General features: G+C 37.4%; 2 protein-coding genes across 4 annotated transcripts in view; both read left to right on the forward strand.

Annotated features, from left to right (window-relative positions):
- itga11a (integrin, alpha 11a) overlaps positions 1-12,619 on the forward strand; it is a 39,163-nt gene extending 26,544 nt beyond the window's left edge. The window contains exons 15-30 of one of the 2 annotated variants that reach the window (XM_079465845.1): positions 303-433; positions 528-694; positions 2,531-2,670; positions 3,143-3,253; positions 3,364-3,449; positions 3,522-3,726; positions 5,466-5,564; positions 7,530-7,606; positions 8,275-8,358; positions 8,442-8,532; positions 8,624-8,737; positions 8,889-8,972; positions 9,352-9,462; positions 10,484-10,579; positions 11,149-11,262; positions 11,399-12,619. In XM_079465845.1, the coding sequence (XP_079321971.1) occupies positions 303-433; positions 528-694; positions 2,531-2,670; positions 3,143-3,253; positions 3,364-3,449; positions 3,522-3,726; positions 5,466-5,564; positions 7,530-7,606; positions 8,275-8,358; positions 8,442-8,532; positions 8,624-8,737; positions 8,889-8,972; positions 9,352-9,462; positions 10,484-10,579; positions 11,149-11,262; positions 11,399-11,476 (1,788 nt within the window). In that variant the 3' untranslated portion in view covers positions 11,477-12,619. The remainder of the gene's footprint in view (positions 1-302; positions 434-527; positions 695-2,530; positions 2,671-3,142; positions 3,254-3,363; positions 3,450-3,521; positions 3,727-5,465; positions 5,565-7,529; positions 7,607-8,274; positions 8,359-8,441; positions 8,533-8,623; positions 8,738-8,888; positions 8,973-9,351; positions 9,463-10,483; positions 10,580-11,148; positions 11,263-11,398) is intronic. The other variant, XM_079465844.1, reaches the window with a different exon arrangement.
- Positions 12,620-18,714: 6,095 nt separating this feature from the next.
- Positions 18,715-22,220, forward strand: LOC306901971 (intelectin-like). 2 transcript variants are annotated; one of them, XM_079470210.1, is made up of 8 exons: positions 18,715-18,944; positions 19,152-19,270; positions 19,365-19,478; positions 19,556-19,803; positions 19,913-20,071; positions 20,296-20,416; positions 21,489-21,592; positions 21,790-22,220. In XM_079470210.1, the coding sequence occupies exons 2-8, from the start codon at positions 19,207-19,209 to the stop codon at positions 21,940-21,942; spliced, it is 963 nt and encodes a 320-aa protein (XP_079326336.1). In that variant the 5' UTR covers positions 18,715-18,944; positions 19,152-19,206; the 3' UTR covers positions 21,943-22,220. The 2 variants fall into 2 exon arrangements, with proteins under 2 accessions (XP_079326336.1, XP_079326337.1); XM_079470211.1 differs by having other exon boundaries at positions 18,864-18,944; positions 19,371-19,478.
- Positions 22,221-22,308: the final 88 nt, after the last annotated feature.

Raw genomic sequence — 22,308 nt, forward strand, 5'->3', positions numbered from 1 at the left:
CCTCATATCAATCTGTTGGACTTTCTTCTGTGGAACACAAAAGAAGATATTTTGATAAATGTCTATGTGGTGGTGTGTCCATACACCAGAAGTCAATGTGGGCCAATGTTGTTGGGTAAGCAACATTCATCAGAATATTTTCTTTTGTATTTTGTGGTAAAAAGAAAGTCATACAGGTTTGATATGATATTCCAGGAGAGTATACGATGAACTGGTGAATGTTCATTTTGAGTGAACTATCCCTATAAGTTGATTTTGTGTAGTGTAAGATTTTTATTTTTACAAGAATCTGTCTTTGTTAGAGGATTGGAGCAGTTCAGTTGGCTCCTGGTCTGCAGTTCTTTGGCCGTAGTATCCATGGTAAGATGGATATGAACGGAGATGGTCTGGTGGATCTGGCTGTAGGTTCCCTGGGAGCAGCAGTACTTCTTTGGTAGGTGAAAAGCTGAATCGCTTTTATTGTTTTTTTTCACAATGTTGCTACTTCCTTTATTCCTTTAAGGTCTTACTTTATTGTTGTATTGCAGGTCTCGAAGTGTCGTTCGAATCCATGTCACTGTTCGATTTGAGCCCAGCAAGATCAATATATTCAATAAAGACTGTCGGAGAGGAGAGAAGGATGTGACCTGTATGTCGGCTATCATATGTCTGAATGTCACAGCTCGGACACCTACCAGAGATTCACAGGAAATATGTCAGTAAATAAATCACAAAAAATAAGAAAAAGATTTAAAATACCCCTTTCAATAGATATTTTATAACTATTCTCATCTGAAACTATATAAATGAAAAATGTGAAACTTCACCTTTGACGATTTCCATTTATTCAAAGTACTCTTTGTATAGGGAAAATGATATCTGTTGCTCTGCTGGTTTGCAGCAGTACTTTGGTGAATGTATTGGTTGGAAAGTAAAACAGACATTACACTTACTCTAGCCTTCCCTGGAAATGTTTTTAGAGAAAAGGCAGTTATGTTGAAACTGGAAGTGCTTTGAAAGCAACAGTTTCCTCTCATCATGATGTACACTTGAATATCTTGAGGTTACATTATAAGAGACTAAACAGTGGACATCTGGAGGGTTTCTCATTCCATCAACCAGCTGGATATTCACAAGTTCAGTTAAGGCTTTCCTGCTCAGCATGCCATAGCATGAAAAGGATGTTGACGGTAGCGAAGAATTGTGCGACACATTGTAATCTCTTGATTCTTGTTGCTTTGTTGATTCAGGATCGGGAAAAAAGAGCTTAATCTGTTTAGCTAGCCGTGGACAATTACAAGCACAATAGACACGGTGTATAATACACTTGCCCTGCCTGAAACATAAAGTATATGTTTGATCTGTCACTCTGGGACTATACCCATAAGAACCTCATATTGAGGTTTTATTGATATTTCTAATATAGCTTACACTAAAAACTAAATGTGAGGCATCTAATGTGTCCAAAACATTTGGACAATACTGAATTGTGTTCGAAGTTAAACTATTATTGGTGCATTGGCTTAATTACATTGAGAAAGATAACTGTCAAGATAATGTTTTAAAAACTTCGAAAAAAAAACCCATAAAAATGAAAACATTGACCGCAATCAAAATCCATTTATGCAAGCTTAGGATAAATTAGGTTGTCGACTGTTGATGTGAACACTAATATATTTATCATTATAGTTCCTTTTTTAGTTGGTTTCTTCGGCAACGAATGTTATGTGGCTCAAACTTAACCTCTGGTTGACCTCTGCAAAGAATCAATGTCTATTAAGTTGTTTTAAATGAATACAATACAATTGAAATACAATCAAATATGTTACACACAAGCGTGTGTGTGTGTCCGATGAAACCTTCTTCAGTTACCTTTTTTGGTGTGAACAGGCCATAAAAAGCAGTGTTGACTTTGAGTAGAAGCAACAAAGTGTGGCAGAGGGATAACAGCATTGCATTGCTGCTTCAAAACACCTCAGTCTCTCAGGACGGCTAAAGTTAGTGTGTACAGCCCGCCTGCTGTTTGTCATAAGGCTTCTGTGACCATATATTTGTTTTGAAAGACATGTGCTGGAAGGTCAGGGTGTTATATGTAGTAGCATATGGGACCACAGGGCAAAAAAACTGTTTTTAATTAACCTTCACAACCTCAGAGCATCTCCATCACTGATGTCATGGGTATGAAAACAGGGTAATGGTCGCAGAGAGATAACATGTCTCTATCCTTATGGTCATCCGGGGAGATAGAGTGCATGTTTTTGTTTTCTTGCTTATGTACTTGGTCTGATTCTCTTCACATGTGCTGAGTAGAATTATGAGTATACTGTTTATTGGTACATGTTTTAAATACAGAGTATGATATTTTAAGTACTGTATAGTTTTTTTCTGCCCATAAATAAGGTTTAATGTCTAGTGTATACTTTCATATACCTCTGTAGTCTAAAAATGGTACAGCTATATTATCTCCATAAATCAAGTTTAATCTGTATTTCCTTCATGTAGTGATATGAATAACCGATGCCTTATATAAGATTTTATTGCCTTTTCTTAGCTATCAGATACACTACATACATAGAGGAAAAGCGTTTTAATCCTCGGGCCGTGTTTGATCATCCAGAACGCCAGCAGCCTCAAAATCTCACACTGTTTCCCGGAGAGGAGACATGCGACCACATTTACTTCCATGTGATGGTTAGTTCTCACTTAAGTCAACATCATGAGATGCATTTTCTCTTGCATTTGATAATGGTAGAGGTACTTGATGTTTGTTCAGTATACGTATGTTTCTTGAAAGGGATAGTTTACCCAATAATGAAAGTTCTATCATTAATTACTCATCCTCAAGTTCTTCTAAACCTGTTTACATTTCTTAGTTTGGTTGACAAAGAGAAAGATATTTGGACATGCGAATGCTTGTAACCAAATCGTTCTTGGTTAGTATTGAAAATTTCAATGGTAGTCAAAAGTGCAGCAGAACTGTTCGCTTTCCTACATTCTTCAAAATATCTTATTAACAGAACAAACTACTATGGTAGTCAGTGGGGTCCAAGAACTGTTTGGTTATAAAAAGCATTCTTCCAAAATCTTTCTCTGTTCATCAGAAAAAACTCGATGGTGAGAAGACAGAATGTTTCTTTTGGGTGAATTTATAATGTTGCTACAGGAGACTACAGACTATGCCAGGCCCATCATATTCACTGTAGATACTGGACTGCTGGACCCGGACCAAGGCCCAGTTTTGGATGATAGCTGGCCAACTACAGTAAAAACAGAGGTGAGTGTCTGTTCTGTATGTAAACAATATTAACAGTATTCACATCTCATTTTTATTTGATTAATTCATTGATACATATAAAACATAATGGCCATACATGTTTTCTCAAGCTTCCTTTCTGGAACGGATGTGATGAAGATGACCATTGCGTTCCTGATTTGGTGTTGCAGTCTCAGACCGATATGTTAAATCGCAAGTAAGATGACGGAGATAAAAACACATGCTATACACAAGCACACAGACTTATGCTTACTCTGATCATCCGCAGGCAGTTCTGTGCACAGGCATTTCGCACAGGTAGTGTTTTGTGTCGTAGTCCAAGTTCAGCTGAATCTTCTGAACGCATCGTGGAGGGTTCGAGAAGGAGAATGGTGGTGGATGTACGTCTAGAAAACAGAGGAGAGAATGCTTATAGGACCCAGCTTAACATCTCTTACACTTCAAACCTACGCTTCTCCAGCCTTATAGTAAAGGTAGAACATCAACATGATTTGTTTTTTAATTGACAAGAATTGATTAGCTGATTGATAATAAGCTCTTACATTATGAAGTGTTATGTTTGTGTGCATTGGCGGAGCCAGGGACTTTTCATAGGACTTGCCGGGTAGGGGCACGGAATTACTTTGGGGTGGCTCAGAAAATATCATCATGCACGCATTGTTAAGTTGGATGAGTGCCACACATGACACTCATCCAACCTTAAAACATGTACTCTAGATGTGCCCAAATCATAATGATGTATCATGTGCGGGAAAAAAGTCACCTTTATGTTGTTCAAAACTATTTTATCAAATAAACGTGACATTTACTTTGAAGCCAAAATTCACAGCTCCCATTTCTGTGGGAAAAAGGAACAAAAAAATCCTGTCAGTTATGTAAGCTATTGAATTTTATTTCAAGTGCAAACAATATATTTTTTTAAATGTCCAAAACCATGACAGTAGTACAACTAGTACAAACAATTCACATTAAAAGCAGATAAAAAGATAACTTAATGAATATCTTAAAACTCATAGATAATATGAGCCCTATTCACACAGGATTTTTATCTGGGGACCTCTTGTGATTTAGATAACACAGAAATGCAGATTCGCACAGGACTTCAGTGTTCGTCAAAACATGGTAACGTGAGAGAATTTGCGCGGGAATTTTTACTTTACAAATTACAGACATGGACGATTTGCACGGGATTAAGATCACAGACAAACCTTGCAATTATTACAAATGTCTTCCATTAGAGGTAATACTAATTCAATAAAGCGAGTGGGCTTAGTTCTTACTCAGCTATTGTAAAGCTGATTCCAACTTCTGTTACACAGGACATTGATACAAGTGCACTGAATTGACACTTATCTTTGATTCCTTTCAGTTCTTTTAAAGTAATACATTTTTTCAGATTTTATTGTGCATTCCAATTAATATCAATCAAACTGCAGTCGGTTGGTTTTGATTTGACCAATAATAACAAAAAAGTTATGTCATTTCAGAACCAAACTCTTCATCTGATAAATTATTTTTGTCGTCTAAAAATGCTAACATGAATGGGGTGGCCATGATTGTGACCATGGTGGCCGCAGCCACCCCCTAGCTCTGCCACTGTTTGTGTGGTGAATCAGATGTTGTTTTTACAGTAGCCCTAAACGGACAAACTGCTCTATGTAGTATGTTTCGCAAATACCTTATCTCCTTCAGCTAAGAAGCTAAAGCGTGACAACAACTTTGTTCTCTGTCAGTATCCATAGTGCTTCTCCTTTTTAACTCATTCCTGGTGGAACATTCTTCCTAACACGGTCCTGTCAACCACATCTCTCACAACCTTCAAAAAACTACTTAAAACACACCTCTTCCGTAAAAATATAAAAAAAAATTATATAAAAAGTACACTAACCCTCTTATCTCAACAGGTAGTGGTCTATCTTTTGTTGAAACTAGTAACTTTGTATTAGCTACTAATGTACTATTGCTCTTTTATGACATATCGCGTATTGCTCCCCGAACTCTTTGTAAGTCGCTTTGGATAAAAGCATCTCCCGAAATGAAAGGGAGATGTGGAGTGAGCCATTGGTTTCATATCGTAACCTCACCACTAGATGCCGCTAAATTTGACTGGACCTTGAATTATGCTTATACTAGCCTATTGATAAATGTGTAATGGAAACAATGTTACTGTTAGTTAAAGCCAGCTAATCTCTCTCTCTCTCTTTTTCTTTAGGATAACTCTGATATACATATAGACTGCCGCAGTGAGAACAGACGGAAATATGAGAGAAATTGCAATGTCAGCGCACCCTTTATGAGAGCAAAGTCACAGGTGAGTTTATTATAGCCACTGTTTAACAGTTAGACTATTACATTAAACCTTATGAGATCCTCCTGAGAACAACATATATACCTCTGCACACATATTTACAATGTAGCCAAGCACTCTATAACCGTGCTGTTAAGTTTATCAGGAAATTGAGCTAGGTCAAATATTGTGCTTATGTAATAATATGATTTTTGCATGACTCATTATGATGACATATTTAACAGTGCATTTTTGACTGCAGTACAATTATTGACTGCAAGTCAGTTGCAGTATATTTGTAATGAAACGATTCTATAAAAAGAAGACATATTGTATGATTCTGGAATGTAACAAAAATACTGTTGCTGTTCATTTATTGCATCCATACAGAGCAAGTCGATCAATCATACTGTCTGAACTGGACCACAGAAATGTCTTGTGTGTTAAGTAATGCTTTGATAGGAAATGGGTCACAAGCTTCTCACAGAGTCCAGATTCATTGAGTTGAGGTCTGGAGGTCGTAGAAGCTACATGCTTGTGGAGGGGGTTTATGGGCTCGCTTGGGATCCTGATTCAGCTCAGAATAGATTATGATGAGGAGAAAGTGGAATAAAACCAAGAGAACTCGGGAAGAGAGGATGGGGAAGGATTTTCCATGCCGCACTGTGACATTCCAAAGTAGAATGAAGCTCTGCCCACATAGTTATAGCCATGTCCAAGTGCTATCATTTCCTCTAAGCAGAGAAAGAAGAGTACATTTAAAGCAATCCCTTCATTTTGTTTTGTGAGTTTGTGTGTAGTCTGTATTAGTGTTTACTATTAAAGTGATACTTTACCCACAAATAAATATTCTGTCATAATTTACACACCCTCTTGTCATTTTTAACTTCTGTGACCTTTTATGTTGTTTGTGGCAGGAGAAAGAATAAAATATTTTGAAGAACGTTGGTAACCGAACAGCACTGGACACAAAACCATTGCATGTGGTAAATGGGTGCCAGCTAAAAGAAATCTTACAAATATCTTCTTTTGTGTTCTACAGAAGAAATCAATACAAGTTTGATATGACAAGAGAGTGAGTAAATTGTGTTTTATTTTTGGGTGAACTATCCTTTATGGGATGCATAAAGGTAAATTCTTGTTATATGTTGAGATAGTACTGAAGTGGTTTTAAAGAAAGGCAGTTTGTAATGAAAAATTATGACTTGTGTCATGAAAGCCAAGTTTACTGAAGGTATCATAGCAACAAGTTAAAATCCGGCTTTAGTCTTAAATCTTCTGCTAAAACACTCTGTGTTGGTTTCTGTGCTGAAACTACAGAGAAAACATTAGGTTACTCACGTAACCCCGGTTCTCTGATAACATTAGCTCGGTATCTCACTATAGGAACGCCTCTGCCTTGACAGTTCCTGGAAGCAGCTGACAGACCAATCACGACAGTGATGCGGGAGTCCCGCCTCCCTGATATATTATCACTGCCGGTGGTCCCTACTTCATTCTCCGTATCTCTTCTCCGTGCAACCGCAATGAGTGAAGTGTGGTAAGATACCTCACTCATGTTATAAGAGAACCGGGTTACTTGAGTAACCTAATGTTCTTTTTCAAACAAAACCCAGGAGTGTACTGCGCATGTGTGACAATTTGATGCACGAAAACAGCCAATTTTCTCCTGACAGTGGCTGCTCAGAGATAGCATCCAAATTTGATCTTCACGGGGAAGAGACAGAGAAATATGTAGGACCACCGGCAGTGGTGTATATATATATATAGTGGTATATATATCAGGGAGGCTGGACTCCTGCATCACTGACGTGATCTGTCTTTCAGCTGACCGACGTGGTGTCATTAGTGCTTCCAGGATCCGTCGCACCCAGGCGTTCCCATAGCGAGATACCGAGCGAATGTTTGAACGAGAACATCCAGTGGGTAGTCACTTGTAATGACAATGTATTGTCTGTTATTGATATTTCTTTCTGTCTCATTCGCTAGGTTACGTTTCGCTTGGAGTTTGAATTTAGTAACTCTGTGCTGATGGATCACATACGGCTCATTCTGGAGGTCACCAGGTAGCACCACACTGCTTTAACTTTCATCACAACTAAATGCTATTTGCATATTCCTAATATACCATAAAATTAAATATGAAAATAAAATATTATACATTGCATTCTACTGAACTATACTGTTTTTATTGTGTAGGATTTTTACTCTACTTAAATACTGTACGTTTATTTAGTATCTGTAAAGTAAAATGAATTTTTCCCAAAATAAAAACACTGAGAAAGTACAAAGCATACAGTATTTCACTTTTTATTCTAGTACATTTCATGAATGCATTTTTACTTGTTTTTTACCTTTGATACTTAAGTACATTAATATGAAGTACTTTCTTGCTTTTGCTCAAGTAAATGTTTTGAGTAAAATACTCTCTAAAAATACTATTAAAGGTAAAAAAAAACATGTATTTATTTAATGTAATTGAATAAAAAGTATGATATACTATTGTCCGCCTCTGTTTATTATAAATAGTGAAAAATATTTAAAATCAAACACACAGATCATCATCTGTATGTTTGGATTGTTATGGAACTAAGAGAGAAAAGGAGCCTGGACACCAATGCTGTCCGAGCTGGAATATGAAACTATTCATACACGCGGCCAAGTGTCAGTGCTCAGTGAGTTACAGGATGACTGGGATGTTTCTCATGCTTGTTTTTACTGTATGTCTCCACAGTGAGGGTGAGGAAGTGGCCTTACACGATAACGTTAATGATATCTTCTACGTGCTGAGATATGAGGCTGATCTGCTCTTTACAAGGTAGGATATATACACGATTCAATATTTCTATTAACTGTGTGTAGTTCTGGGAATTAATGAACTAAATATTTTCTCTCTTTTAGGGATTTTTACCCAACCCGATATGAGCTTAAACCAGACATTTCTTTAGAGGAACCAAGTGATATGAATCCTCCTTTTAACTTTACTTTTCAGGTGAGTTGTAATAACTAATTATCTGTCACTTTAAAGCCCGGGAATCACAAAATGTCCCTAATGGTGACAATGTTTTCTTTATGCATGACAGATGCAGAACCTTGGATATTTCCCGGTCCAAGATCTTCAACTGTACATTACAATTCCTGAAGTTACAAAAAATGGCAACCAGCTCCTGCAAATAAGAGATTTTCACATAGACCAGGTGAGAGGATAGCAACAAGATCCGACCCAGATAATATCAGATTCCTTAGAACTACCAAAATGTTTCTAAACCTAATAATAGTACATTTTCAGATATAATATAGTCCAATATACTGTATGGTAAAGGTGCTTTCTGCTTTTTTTTCCATCAGGTAGGTGGTAGTCACTGTATCCCCCCTCAGCACGTCGCACACAGTCGGTCCTCTCCGGAGGATCTCTCACGAATATCACAACTGGTAAGCACAGGAAACATTAGTTTGTAACATTTCGTGTTTGATCCTTAATGTGATTTTAAAAGTCTGCTTTGTGCTGTTTGGTTGTACATGCGCCTAGACTGATATAAAACAATAGATATGGAATGTGCCCACATTACAAAACGTGATTTAAAGCAGATCCATACAATGTTTCGTGGTTTGTCCTCTAAATAAAACCACTCGAGTTTGAAGTTCTGTAAAAAATATGCTTAATTTATGGGAATATTCATCAGTTATGCACGTTGTTGTATTTTGAAGATTCTCATTTGTTTGATGTGGGGAGGTTTATTATGCATTTGCATGTGTGTTTCATCTTCAAGGGAAAATAAATCAAATCAATGAAAAATGTTTCTCTTCACAGAACTATTCCAACACCCTGGCTATACCAGTGCAATGCACCATCAACCTGCCGTCCTACAGAGATGTCAGTGTGAAAATTAGCGGATCTCTGCGCACTGATACGCTGCATGCTGTGAGTAACCTTGACATTGAAATTACAATCAGGTGACGTTAAATCATATTCTGATACAATTAATTGTACAAAGTGGTGGAAATTTTCAAAAACATTTCTAAATTATGATGTTGGGAGCTCTAAACTGTAGCTCATCTTGACACAATATGGCAAGTCTGCCATATCTGTCATATACCTAACCCAGCTGCCCATAAGGCCTGACGGATGCTGCAACACAACATGAAGTCTTTGCTCAGGGAAGCATCTCCCAAAATCGTTTTAAATGGACAGTTCACTCCAAAATGGTGATTTTGTCATCATTAACTCACCTTTGAGTTGTTATAAATATGTATACATTTTTTGTTTGGTTGAACACCGAGAAAGATATTTAGACGATTGCTTGTAATAAAACAGTTCTTGGACCCCATTGAGTTCCATAGTAGGAAAAGTTACAATGGTAGTGAAAAAATTGCCTCCGAACTGTTTGCTTTCCTAAATTCTTCAGAATTCTGTTCAGAAATTTTTATAAAAAATTATAAAGTTGTTTTTCCTACAAGTCAATGGCCTGTTTGTCAACTGTTTGTTTACAAGCATTCTTGCAAATATATTTCTCTGTGGTCATCAGGCAATCTCTCTCTCTCTCTATCTCTCTCTCTCTCTGTAATTGACTTATGATAGAAATAAAGTTAAAACACTGAGCAAAATGAATGGTAACACTATCAGGAAATGCAATTCCGCGCAACATTTGAGTGTAAAAGAACAACTGATTATTTTGTAAGTCGTAAGGTAGTCATAAGGATCACGTTGAGTCCAACTGCTTGTAATTTCAGCAAATAATTGCGTGTTTTAGTCCCGGAGCGTGTCCTGGCATGTTCACCTGGGAAAGTGGCAATACCCTCTAAATACCCTCTAAAGCTTTTTCAATCACCGTCGTCACAAATTAGTTTTTTCAACCACCCTCAGCTCTCGAGCTTGTTATTTTTCTCACATGTAAAGGAGTACGTGTCTAAGAAACTGAAAACTATTTTCTTGTCATGGTCAGCTGAAGTTCAAAACCCTTGAGCTGGTGACGACAGCCTCAGTGGAGCTGAACCCATCCAGCCCCATGTTTCTGCATGAGGAGAGGCCGGTCAGACATGTGAGTCAGACACACGTCCACATTTACAGAACACCAAAATACAGAAGTACTGCTGGACAAGAAGTTTATAAGGCAATGTGAATCCATTACTGAATTTGTAGAGGTTTTTATACTGAATGGTAAAATAATTCTCTCTTTAGCAATTTTGGTTAACAAAAGCATTCACAGTGTATCATTTATCTGTTCACTTCAAAATTCCAATCAGTGAAGTCTGATTGAGATTCAATGTTCACATGTTCAGCAAATATTCCAGTGAGCATAACCAGATACACTGTCTCTCCTGCCAGTTCCTTTAATTCAGAAATAAGTGAGTCCTCTGGTGAGCTTCAATGTGTAACATTTCACCACAGTTAATGATTTTGGAGCCAAGGGGACCCAAAGGACCCGCAGTGCAAGTGGCTTCTTTTCCATAGTGCTGTGAGGTGCTGCCATCTATAGGTGTGACAGAAAACTGAAATAAATAAAACCAGCAAATTCACTCTCAGCTGAATTACAACAGAAATCCAGCAACAGAATATACAGAAGATTAAACTCTATGGTAAGTTTTACTTGTCTCTGTTTTTTTTCAGATATTTCTAGAAATTAGGAAAGAGGAGGATTACCGTGTTTCCATCTGGATTATCATAGGCAGCACACTCGGTGGCTTGTTACTTCTTTCTCTCCTCATTCTAGCACTTTGGAAGGTAATGTGTTGTATGGAGGTTCATAATAAATTATTAAAGCACGTTATAGGTTGATTGTAATATAAAAATAACCAACAGACACGTGAAAATCAACACACAAAGTCATGTTCACCTTTTTCCTTTTTCACTCCTTTAGTTAGGATTTTTCCAAAGGCAGAAGCGACGTGAGGAGGCAGAGAACGACGCCAATGGCAAAATGGCAGAGGAAAGATAACGCAGGCTGCTCCAAAGGGTTCAGACAGGCCCGCTTCTCAGGGACCGACCCGCAGCAACACACTATGTCTCTAAAACAGAGAGAACGAGAGAAAAAGTAAGACTTGTGGCAATGAAGAAATGTAAGACAGGAGAGGGACACGCTCTGTGCACTGGACGACCCGTTGTTCATAAAAACACTGCAATGACCCTCGCCGTGCCTGCACTGCTTACTGAGCCGACCCCGTCGGTGGGTCTCCATCCCACTTCTCACACCAGATCAAAGCCCTCACAGCAGGACATTCTTCTGAGAGACACATTCATGTGAAACACACGTTCACATGGACGGTTTGTGAGGGGAAAGAATTTTAGGAACACCAGGCTTTATTCACATGGTCTTTGAAAACTCAGTCATTACATTTGATCCTCGGCCAAATCCTATGTCTGACTCTGCAAATATAGAAAAGAAACCTCAAAGGGCTGTGACTCTCTGAAAACGCTAGATTTTCTGGTGCTTCCTTGGGAAAGAAATGCATAAATTGGCTCACTTTATTTTGTAATGACCGTACTTGTAATATTTAATGTAAGGCACTGGAGTATGTGGCTCTACGTTTTTCCGCAGTGGTCATAATTTATTGAATAGATAAAGAATTTTGCTGTGGACTTTACTACGTATGTTTTTAAGAAATATCCTCCTCTAATAACATAAAAGAATTATACAGCATTATTTTACTCTTTCATATGCATCATTCTTCATTATCAAATAAATCTAGAGGGGGACATTTACTCAGTCTTTTTTTATATTGATGCACTTTTTCTAATATTGTAATGATACAAACTTGAATTTTGTAAATATACTAGTTACCTTTTTGACTGTTTTCACTTTTCATACGGATTGTGGCATTACCAGTGGTGAGATATCAAATCCTAGTTTAGCTTCCTGTTTGGGGCTGCACGTCCATTAATTTACTTCACACAACAACAAATAGCCTTTTGAAAAGGGTATGCTTCTGTACAGAATGTAAACCAGTCCAATGATTTTATCTGTGCTAATAATGCTTCATTCTTTTATTATATTGAAAATAAAGTATTTGACTGATTCTCAGATGTTAACATTAAACAAGATGCTCAGTGTTACAGTGAATTATCATTGCAGACTGCTACTACATTTCTATAAGATGTATACCACTTGATAAAAGGTAACAAATCTTGATTAAAATGTTATTCTTTTAAATGAGGTTCTCATTTAATCAATAAAATATTATGTTGGAACAGGGGTTCTCAACCTTTTGCAACTCATGGCCCACCAAGGACTGTTTAAAAGAATTCCGAGGACCACCTTTCCAAATATAGTATGAACACAGAATATTCAAACAGTACATATACTCTGCTGTTAATCTTTTATGCCACAGAATAGCAGACTTCGTCAAATCAGCTATATATATATAAAAACTTTTGTATAATCATAGAAAAGACTTGGCAGGTCTGTTCCGTAACCATTGTAAAAATAACAGGGCAGGTCAGACGAGCCCAGGTGTTGTGTTCAAACAGGGGCGCCCCCAAAGGGTGGCAACGGCCACCACTGTATAAACTCTGGCCACCCCATGGCTACCCCAGTGTGATTTTGCAGTGGATACTATTAATTTGAATACATAATGTAAATTCACAATAGTTCGTGAAGTGAAATAAAATGCAACACCCGATGCAGCCACACAAAAAAATAAATTGTAGATTGATCGGTGCCACCAGAGTAGCTGTTTCACTGCCCTTCTCTTATTGCGTCGGTCTTTGACAGCTCAGTCAGTGCAAATGCAAGAAGCAGGACTGACTGATTTGATTACAAGACTCAGGAGAGCATCTATTCTTCACTTTTTAGAGAGACGACAAACGTTAACGGGTATGTATGCCATACAGTAGTCTACTGTATTAATTACATTCCAGTTGCTGTAAGAAGAGGCTACAAACGATCTGCCACCGGCTGCATCTTCACATGCGACAAATTGATTTTGGAAAATGTTTTACCAAAACAATGTTACGGACTGCAGCTTTAAATTCATATTTTTACATTATCCAGAAATAAACGTAAACAAGTATGACACACATTACACTGAATTTTTTGTTTGTTTTTGGATGCCACCCCAAGATTTTGCTGTAGCCTCCTAGTGGCCACCCCATTAAAATTTTCTGGGGGCTCCACTGTGTTCAAATGTCTCTAGCTTTGAATGTTTTAGACATCGTTAGACAGTATTTCCCAACATATTTCACACTGTGTCTTCGGCATAGTCTCAGTGCACTTATAAAATCTAATTTAATGTATTCTGCCGACAGCTGTGACTGTGGCAGTTTTTTTACAACCGCGGTGGAAATGGACAAATCAGACAAATGATTTTATATAACTGTTCAAATCATTTCACAAGCAAGCACATGCAAGTCAAAACACAGGTATACAAACGGTGGCGAGGAACCCAAAACTCCATTGGAGGAGAAAGCAGGCCTAACCAGGGGATTCCAGTTCCCTTCTGGCAAAAGCTGCAGCCTCTGCACAAGCTCGACAGTGCTGGCACAACAAGGCTAAATAAAAAAATTAGATTTAAGATTATCATTAATTATCTATTAGGGTCTGAAATTTTGTAGAGTTGACACATCCTTTGTCCAGCTCTATTATCACAGTGTGGTGAGGAAGGCGGGACGAGAGCCGTGACGCGGGGCCGGTGGCGTGAGTGATAGTTGCAATCAGCTGTGCGCGCACCGGTCCCGCATCTTATCACGGAGGAGATTGGGAGCTTAAAAGAACGATCGGCAGGACTGTTGACGAGAGAGGACCGGGCCCGAAACTGTGTTGAGTTTGTGTTTGTTTCATGGCCGGCAGTCTACCGTGAGGTGGCTGTCGGCTTCCGTGGTTATTGTTTATTTAATTAAAGTTTTATTATTTGAATGTCCGCCGGTTCCCGCCTCCTTCCTTCCCTTCTTACGAACTTCATTACACACAGCTTTTTTCAGACTAGGTCCTGCCCGCTCTGGTAACCTTGTAACAATGAGACAAGATTGGCTGAGAGTAGAGTACTGTTCTGCACGCTTTGATGCAACAAATGCATTAGTTGTTACTATAAGTGTTCCTTGTTCTGGTTGATCTAACTAGTGCAGCCTAAACCTTTGGAATATATATTTTGATAGTGTAGTGTATGCAAGATTAAAAATACATCTTTAGTCTAGATTTAAACTGACAGAGTGTGTCTGCCTCCCGGACAGTGCGGGGAAGACTGTTTCAAAGTTTAGGCGCTAGATAGGAAATAGTGATCTGTCGCCTGCACTTGATTTTGAAATTCTAGGTATTACCAACTGACCAGACGCCTGAGAGCGTAGTGCACGTGAAGGACTGTAATTCAAGAGAGTAGTAAGGAGCTAAACCATGCAGGGCTTTATAGGCAATAAGCAATATTTTAAAGTTAATGCAATAGTTTATAGGTAACCAGTGCAAGGTTGATAGAACCGGGCTAATATGCTCATATTTATTTGTACGTGTAAGAACTTGAGCTGCCGCATTTTGGACTAGTTGGAGTTTTTGTAATAGGCCTGCAGGGCAACCACCTAATAGTGTGTTACAGTAATCTAGTCTTGATGTCATAAAGGCATCAATTAACTTCTCTGCATCTGATGGTGACAGCATATGACGTAGTTTAGATATACTATATTTTTAAGATGGAAAAATGCACATTTTAAAGTGGTTGGCGACCTGGTTCTCCAATGACAGAGTATTATCTAATAAACCACCAAGATTCTTTGCTGAAGATGAGGGTTTTATAGAACATCCATCAATAGTTAAGCAGTATTCTTGGTTGTTACATATGGACGGATTTCAGTCCAATAAGTAACACTTCTGTTTTGTCCGAGTTGAGTAATAAGAAATTTTGACTTATCCACTTTTTTTATATCGACTATGCATTCCACTATTCGATGGACTTGCTGTGTTTCATGAGGCTCAGAGGAAATATAAAATTGTGTATCATCGGCATAACAGAAAAAGCTAACTCCATGCCGCTTTATTATATCTCCTAGAGGTAGCATGTATAATGCGAAGAGCATCGGCCCTAAGACTGAGCCCCGTGGTACACCGTACTGGACTTGCAATTTGCATGACATCTCATTGTTTATTGCTGAAGCTATCTAGAACTTTAGATATGAAAGGTAGATTCCAAATAGGTCTGTAGTTATCTAGTTCTCCAGGGTCGAGATGGTTTTTTTTTACATGGGGCCTTATAACAGCCACCTTATATGCTTTAGGCACATCTCCTAGTGTCAGAGATGAGTTAATAATGCTCAGAAGAGGATCTATAATTTCTGGGAGCATCTCTTTCAGTAGATTTTTAGGTATAGGGTCTAGCATGCATGTAGTTGATTTAGATGATCTAATGATTTTAGATAGTTCATTGTGATCTATGGTAGAAAATAATCGCAATTTCTCATTAGGGGCACTGTAGTTAGTTGTTTGTTCAGCTTCTTTGCATAGTTCTTATGTTTTCTCTAATATCTTGGATTGTATTTGTGAAATAGTTCATAAATTCATTACTGCTATGCTGGTATACAGAATCAGAAGACTTATTTTTGATTAATTTAGCCACTGTGTAAAATACAAACCGTTATCTATAAGTGATGAAAGTCAGGCGGATCTAGACGTTTTTAAGGCTTTCCTGCATTTTCTAATACTCTCCTTCCATGCTGTATGAAATACATCTAATTTAGTTTTCTTAAAGTTGCGCTCCATTTTTCATGCCGCTAAATTTTCAATGGTTAAGTCAAGATCTTCAAAGTTATTACTCATGCTAGAGAATTCAGACAAATTATCAAGAAACAATCTTTTGTAGTTGAAGTTATTGTTCTACCATATTTTTATCAAGGAGTCTGGTTTGCAGCCATAGGGTAGAGAAGCAAGTCACATTGATGTGCACTAACGCCGGTGGCAGCTCACCAATGTCATGGCACTGTTATGGTCACGGCCACCATCACAGCCTCAACTCACACAACACACTTCACACTTTTGCTTCCCCAGGACTGTTTCCGACATCTGATTTTCTGTTCAGAAAACGGAGCCATTTTACAGTAACATAATTTATTGTAACGAAATTTATATTTGAATGTCTTAACATGTTAGTTCAATCTGACGTTGTGATGTGATTGGTGTTGCCACATTCAAATATAAATTGTCTTTTATATAATGCATCTTGACTCGACTTTGTTGACTCGAACATTCATAAGACTTATTAAATCATTACAAAATAACAAAAGGTGTAAAATAACAAAATGTGTAAATTTAAAAATAAATGCAAATTAATTTGTCGGTAGTCTACCACCGCCCATATGGCCCACCAGATGGCGCTCCGAGGCCCACCGGTTGACAATCACTGTGCTAGAAAATCAATCACAATCACTGTGTCACTGACATATACAAACTGGAACCTAATGTTGCTTGGAAACAAAAGCAACCGTAACCACGTTTAGTACAGTAACCATGCGGTTGCTGTTTAATGATACAAACAGTAGCATGTTGCTTTTAGTTATTGTGAATCACGGCTATACACCACTCAGCTTTCAGGACCAGAACTATCTGCTTTATTAATTTCCAATTCAGTTCACCTTACAATCGATCACAAACCTCCAACCAATTTAAAACAAAGATTAGTTTAAAATATATTATGTATATATATTTAAATATATATAAAAAATGTTGTACCATGGTTTAGATCCTCTCTGTTCACCACTGCTCATCTGTAGTCAATCTTCAACAGCAAAAGTAGACCTATACAACAATAATACTGACTTCATCAAGAACCTAAAGCCTAGTTTTACTACTAGCGGGTAAAAGTTATAACCTGCACATCAATTCTACACATCAATTAAGGAGTTTCTCACTATATCTTATAACCTATAGTTTGGATAGACCACCAACATACTGTATTAGAAGGCTAAAAACATCCATTATTTGTATGATGCAATATATTAATTGCAGTATATGCAAACTGCAACCAAAATAAATGTTGACTTCTCATATATTATTTAGCAGTGCACTTACAAATACAAACTGTTAAATGTCCAATATGTACGTTTTTTGGGAGGATCTATTGAGAGAAATGCAATATAATTTACATAACTATAATATAATAGAAATAATTATATATAAATAAGTCATACTATGTATAGACCATGTTTTGCCAATATGTTATCTCAAAGTTTCTTATCGCAGTAAATATGTCTGTAACAGCCACCGTACTGCTTCAAAAGGGAGGAGCGAGCGGTGGAGTAAGCCATAGGTTGTAATTCGCAACCTCACCGCAATCTGCCACTACATTTAACACACTGGACCTTTAAAGTTCACAGAACCATTTTATTTTTTTAAATGCATTAACTGCATAAAACTGCTGGATTATTTTTGCTTATGGCCAGGAGAATCTGTAGTAGGATATCTTACTTTTATATTATTCTAACAACAGCTGTTCTGGAAAAACAGATCTTTAGTCTTAGCTGAACATGTGATGAGTATTGAGAAGTTGTTATTGCGGAGTTTGCTGTTTCACAAAGGAAACACATTTTGTTACTGCTGCCAATGCTGAGTTGGCATGTAGAGAAAAACACACAAAGATTGAGAAAGTGTTGTACGAAAATAGCCTCTTTCAGTGCCATATCTCACTGTGACTTGATAATCCCTCTATATCTTTGTTTTTCAAGGATGCTGTGTATTTGTGCTATTTCTTTTGTGGATGTTAAACTCATTTGATTTTCTCACAAAACTCTGCTTTGTAGCAATGTATATAATGAGATTGCTGTACAACGTTTAAATCTTTAAGCTTCAGAAACCCTCCTCCTTCCCCAGCGCCACATGTGAAGAGCTGCTACAAGGGGATCATGTACGCTTTAAGAGGGTTATTCGTTTATGTTATATGTGCAGCAGCATTCCTTACATGCACACAGCACCATTGATATTGGCAGTAGCAAGTCTGTACTTCCTCCGCTGCAGCAGTGTAGCGGAGACCAAAGACCAAATACATTTATTTGTCATTTACACTACCATGCTAAACCCTCCGACAATTGTCATGACAGAACTGAATAGGTTTTTGATTTAATTTAATTTCTAAGTTTAAGAATATACGTTTTTATTTGGGGGGCTGCAAAGCGGTGCACTCTACACAAAGGGGGCCTTATGACGAAAAAGTTTGAGAACTACTGCACTACACCCATAATATATACAGTGCCATTTTTTGTTATTCTGGAGACAAACTAATAGTTTGGTGATTATTACTGTAGATCTGGCACTCCGAAATAGCTCAGGTTTCTTGTTTAATTGTCATATACTTTGAAAAAAAATAATTACGAGTTGGGTTCAGGGTAGGTCAATAAGTCTGCTGACTATAAACAGTGTCAAGGGATGTGCACAAAAAAAAGGAGAAGAGGATCAGCAATACTTCAACAACTTCAGCTGTTAGTCCTGTACATTCAAGGTAAGGTTGTTCCGTAGATTGTTTATATTATTCAGTCACAGACAAAAATAAATGATTCAATTAGTTGAATCTAAGTATTAAGTAAAGGCTATAAACACAGATTTTTAAAAAAGTTTTCTTGTTGATTATTTAGTATGGAACATGTTTAGTAACTTCTAAGTAAATATGGTTAACATTTTCTGCGTGTCTACTTGCAACTTGTTACAGGAAGGAGGGTTACTTCCCCATCTTGATTTATCCCCTTTAGTGGTTTGATACAAAAATGTTTTTAGGGACAATTCTCGCTATTCTCTCACTGAATTTATGGTGCTGTCACTGTATTAAACGTAAGTGTTTAAAATAACAAAATATATTATACGTGAAATCTCATTTAAAGTTAAGTTTTAAAGTTAAGAGTAAAGGGCATATTATTTATTCAAGATACAGGAACGTCATGTATTGACACCACCGATGAAGCTGAAAATCTTCTGAACAGGATGAGATATGTTGCTCGAAGCTGCAAAGAAATTCATGACAAGTATCAAATTCATGATGGTCAGTTTTTACTTTTTTTTCTTTCTTTCTTTTGTTTGAAGCATTTAAATAACACATACATGCTTCTGTCTATGCAGATGGCCTATACTATCTGACCACAGCAAATGGGGTGCTTTACCAGACGTTCTGTGACATGACCACTGCGGGTGGCGGCTGGACGCTGGTGTCAAGTGTTCATGAGAACAACATGTATGGAAAATGCACTGTTGGTGACCGCTGGTCAAGTGAACAAGGCAGTCAACCCAGCCGCCCTGACGGAGAAGGAACATGGTCAAACACAGTGACATTTGGAACGGTACTGGCTACTACAAGTGATGACTACAAGGTAGTTTTTAATTGTGAATATAATTTATACAATTCATAGTGCTTTTTATATATGCATCATTTCTATGATCATTACCTGCAAATGATAGTATGTTGTTCTCCTGTCACAGAATCCTGGATACTTTGACATTGTGGCACAGGATGTGTCTGTGTGGCATGTTCCTAATAATGTTGAGTTGCAGGAGTTGAAATCTGCCTCCATCCTGCGATACCACACTGAATCTCATTTCTTAAAGGAAAATGGTGGAAACCTTTACAGTTTATTCAAGGTCAGCAAGTTTGATTTTGTTTTTGGTCATTTACATTTATGGATTTGATACTCATAGCAACTTACTGAAAAAAAAGAATCATACCACTCCATATTATAAACCAACAATTATTATTTCTGTAAAATAAATGATACAGCCTCAAACTGTTTAAGAAATTAGGAAATAGATGCAGGTAATTGTTAAATGTACTGTATACTAAACATACAAAATTCCTTATTTTTCAGAAGTACCCAGTGAGGTTTGGAATAGGAGCATGCCAAACTGACAATGGACCTGTCAGTCCGGTAGTGTATGACACTGGTGATGCAGAATACACCAGAAACCTGTATGGCCCTAATGCACGAGGTATGAGAATATCATGTTTCAAAGAAAATATATAAAATGCTGCTGACAGTCATGCAATTACACAGACCTATTATTCTACAATATCCATAGTTTATCTACAGTATTTAACAGGTTGTCATTTTCTTAGTGAGGAAAATTTCTGGATTATAAAATGGTAAATTCCTTGATTCTAATTGGTCTAGCCGATTTCGAAGCCGTTTTAAAATACCCTGATTTATAACTGCTGACTGCATTAAATAGCCTAAATATCACTTTATTTTCTGAAACCTTGCTACGCATATAATAACCATTTTATAAATGCAAAAAGCCCTGCGAAGCCGTGGGTTATAAGTGTATTTTATAACAGATAAGGGTTTGTGCCACAACGTCCTTAGATGTTACATAATGCACTGTGATTAACTGCTTCCTGGGGCTTACATTTACATTTAGTCATTTTGCAGATGCTTTTATCCAAAGTGAGTTCAGGGAGCAATAAGCGATATGTCATAAAAGAGCAATAGTACATTAGGTACTAATACAAAGTTACTGGTTTCAACAAAAGCTAGACCACTACCTGTTGAGAGAACAGTTTTTTGAAGGTTGTGAGAGATGTGGTTAACCGGACCGCGTTAGGAAGAATGTTCCAGTTGTGAAGGAGAATGAGCGGGAAAGCAATTTAATGCCCTTTAATGAGATTTAATGAGAAAGCAATACAAGGCGCTGCTTTTTTGCTGAACGCAGGGTTCTTGATGGGTGTAGGGGTGTAGGAGGGTGTGAAAGTATGCCGGTGCAGATCCAGTGATAGTCCTGTAGGCAAGCCTCAGTAACTTGAATCTGATACAGGCTTCAACCGGTAGCCAGTGGAGAGAGATGAAAAGGGGTGTCACATGAGCCCTTTTGGGCTGTTGGAAGGCTTGTAGCTTTATTGTTGTTAACTTTGGATAGCAACAGCAGATTTTTCATTTACAAGACCATTGTCCACAACATAGGAACAAACAAGCAGATTACTGATTTACTTTAGATAACAGACAAAATGTACAAAATGAAGATTCTACATTAACTGTATTTCATAAATTTGTTCTGTATATTTTAGAGGAGTTTGAGCCTGGATTCATCGCATTCAGAGTCTTCAACAATGAAAGAGCTGCTATGGCTGTTTGCTCTGGAGTTAAAGTAACTGGTTGTAACACTGAACATGTAAGTTATTCAAAAAAGTAGACACTAGTCTTTCATTGAAAATGTCTTGTCTTGTCTGGGTGCAATACATTTTATCGTCTTATTTGTTAATACCAAAAATTCAAACAATATGAGCTGCAAACAGGATTACATTTTTAACAAAAAAATGCATGATTAAATAATAGACAGCATAGACATGTCTGTAATTTTTTTTGCAGTACTGTATTGGTGGAGGTGGACACTTTCCTGAGGCGACCCCTCGGGAGTGTGGGGATTTTACTGGTTTTGACTGGAGTGGTTATGGTGCCAATACACTCTGGAGTGCATCCAAAAGTTTAACAGAAGCAGCAGTACTCATGTTTTATCGCTGAAATCTAATTCATCAGACCAATACCAGAAACATTGGTTTATCTGTCATTTTTGTGAAAGTGAAGTGAAAGTGAAGTGAAATTGGTCTTTGGATCCACTTGGTTTATCTGTCATTTTTATACTTTACTGTATGTCTTTAACTAAATATCACAATTGTATACAATGCACAAAGAGATGTTACAGTAGGTCTGTGTTGTAAGTGTAATTGTATTTTGTGCATCTTTTATTACAGATAACATCTGGAAATCAATTAAACAAATTCTGATTTGATCTTTACATATATAGATCCACTTGTTTTAAATTTAAAAGCATTATTATTATTTTTCTAAGGTTGAAACAGAAATGAATCAAACCTAAAACAGTGGTAG

Source organism: Barbatula barbatula, assembly GCF_947034865.1.
Source record: "Barbatula barbatula genome assembly, chromosome: 1".
Classification (NCBI taxonomy): Eukaryota; Metazoa; Chordata; class Actinopteri; order Cypriniformes; family Nemacheilidae; genus Barbatula; species Barbatula barbatula.